The sequence below is a fragment of the Colobus angolensis genome, unplaced genomic scaffold (assembly GCF_000951035.1).
Source record: "Colobus angolensis palliatus isolate OR3802 unplaced genomic scaffold, Cang.pa_1.0 Scaffold28, whole genome shotgun sequence".
NCBI classification, from domain to species: Eukaryota; Metazoa; Chordata; class Mammalia; order Primates; family Cercopithecidae; genus Colobus; species Colobus angolensis.
This window is the reverse complement of record NW_012116043.1, coordinates 6,519,240-6,520,985: the sequence shown is the minus strand read 5'-3', so window position 1 is coordinate 6,520,985 and position 1,746 is coordinate 6,519,240. Positions and strand designations below refer to the sequence as shown.

Sequence of the window (1,746 nt, the reverse complement as noted above, 5' to 3'; positions counted from 1 at the left end):
CTCCCTGGTGTCATAAGGGCTTCCAGAGGCAGTGTGTGCTGTGGGCAGCCCTCCGCCTGGTTTGCTGCTCTGTGAGGTGAGGGTGGGATGGCTGTGCCTGGTTCTCATGCCCACACCCCTCCGGGGGGCTGTTTCCTTGCACAGGGTGACTGATGAAGTCTTCAACTTCCTGCTGGTGTGGTATTACTGCACCCTGACCATTCGGGAGAGTATTCTCATCAGCAACGGCTCAAGGTACCTGGGGGCCTGGCTTTGTGGGGAGCACAAGAGGAGTCAAAGGGAAATGTCACGAGGGGTGTCAGATGGGGGCCGACACCCTCAGGCTGCTGCATTCCTCTCCTCCTTGGGGAGTTGCTCTGTAACTGTTCAGATCCAGGAAGGTGGAAAGCTGATGCTGCTGATGGAGTAACTCTTGTTTCTGATCAGCCTCTTGCTTATGAGCAACAGAAGACCTAACTCAGACTGGCTTAACACAATAAGAAACATATTTTCTCATAAAAAGAAGTGACCGGAACAGGCGTGGTGGCTCACGCCTGTAATCCCAGTACTTTGGGAGACCGAGGTGGGCGGATCACAAGGTCAGGAGATGGAGATCAGTCTGGCCAACATAGTGAAACCCCATCTCTACTAAAAATACAAAAAATTAGCTGGGTATGGTCCCAGCTACTCAGGAGGCTGAGGCAGAGTAGTGTGAACCCGGGAGGTGGAGGTTGCAGTGAGCTGAGATCGCACCATTCACGACAGCCTGGGGACAGTGCAAGACTCTGTCTCAAAAAAAAAAAAGAGGTGACCCATTGTTCTGCCTTCAGGTAAGGCTTGATCCAGGTGCTCTCCATCTCTCACTTCTGCCTTCTGTGTTGTGTTTATCTCAGGCTGCAAGTGGGGCACCCAGCAACTCCAGGCTCATGTCACTATAGCATTCCCAGCAAACGGAGCATATTCCTCTCTTCCAAGACTCTCACTGGGTCGCAATGCCTATGTCCAGGTGCAGAATGGATCATGTACCTATCCCTGAACCAGTCACTGTTACCAGGGATTGCAGTGCTGTGACTGGCCAGACTTGAGCCTCACACCCACCCTGATAGCTGTCACTGGGAGCGGAGAAGCTGAGTGTCAAGAGAGGAATGGTTCCCCAGAGGACAACTGGGAGACCATTACTCAGAGGATGGATGGGTTTTGGTGACAAGAGTAGATGGGTGGTCTTCCACGAGGAGATAGAGGGGAGAGTGGACAGGTGAAGAGGGTATTAGGCCAAACCTGCCCCACCAGAGAGATGATGCTGGGGAGGACGGAGGCCGGGCTAGGAGTGTGGACTCCTGGGTTCCGGTCCCAGTGCCGTCACTGAGCAGCTCTGTGGCCCTAGGCAAGCCATGTCTCCTCTTTGGACTGTTTCAGAGTCCCATGGGGGAGTGGACGTGTCATAGTGGCGCTGAGTGAGTCCAGGGAAGACTAGGCATTCCCTTGGTCCCCATCTCTGAAGGGCTCTGAGTGCGAGAAGCCCTGTTGTTTTCTCTCAGTCTCCTTCCTGCCCTGCCTGCCTCTAAGCTGAGTCTTGAGACCCAGTTAAAACCCACGACTTGTCACCTGGAGGACCTATTTTCCAAACGTCTAATTCCTTCTGGGGGGGCCACTAGAACCTTGGTATGGCATTCTTTTTTTTTTTTTGGAGACAGAGTCTTGCTCTGTCGCCCAGGCTGGAGTGCAGTGGTGCAATCTCAGCCCACGGCAAGCTCCGCCTCCCGGGTT

At 53.8% G+C, this 1,746-nt stretch overlaps 1 protein-coding gene across 1 annotated transcript in view; it reads left to right on the top strand.

Moving 5' to 3' along the window:
• Window positions 1–1,746, top strand: part of TMEM120B (transmembrane protein 120B) — a gene marked incomplete at its 5' end in the record, with an annotated part of 91,966 nt that overhangs the window by 69,046 nt on the left and 21,174 nt on the right. The window contains one exon of the mRNA XM_011948593.1: window positions 145–234. Within this exon, the coding sequence (XP_011803983.1) occupies window positions 145–234 (90 nt within the window). The remainder of the gene's footprint in view (window positions 1–144; window positions 235–1,746) is intronic.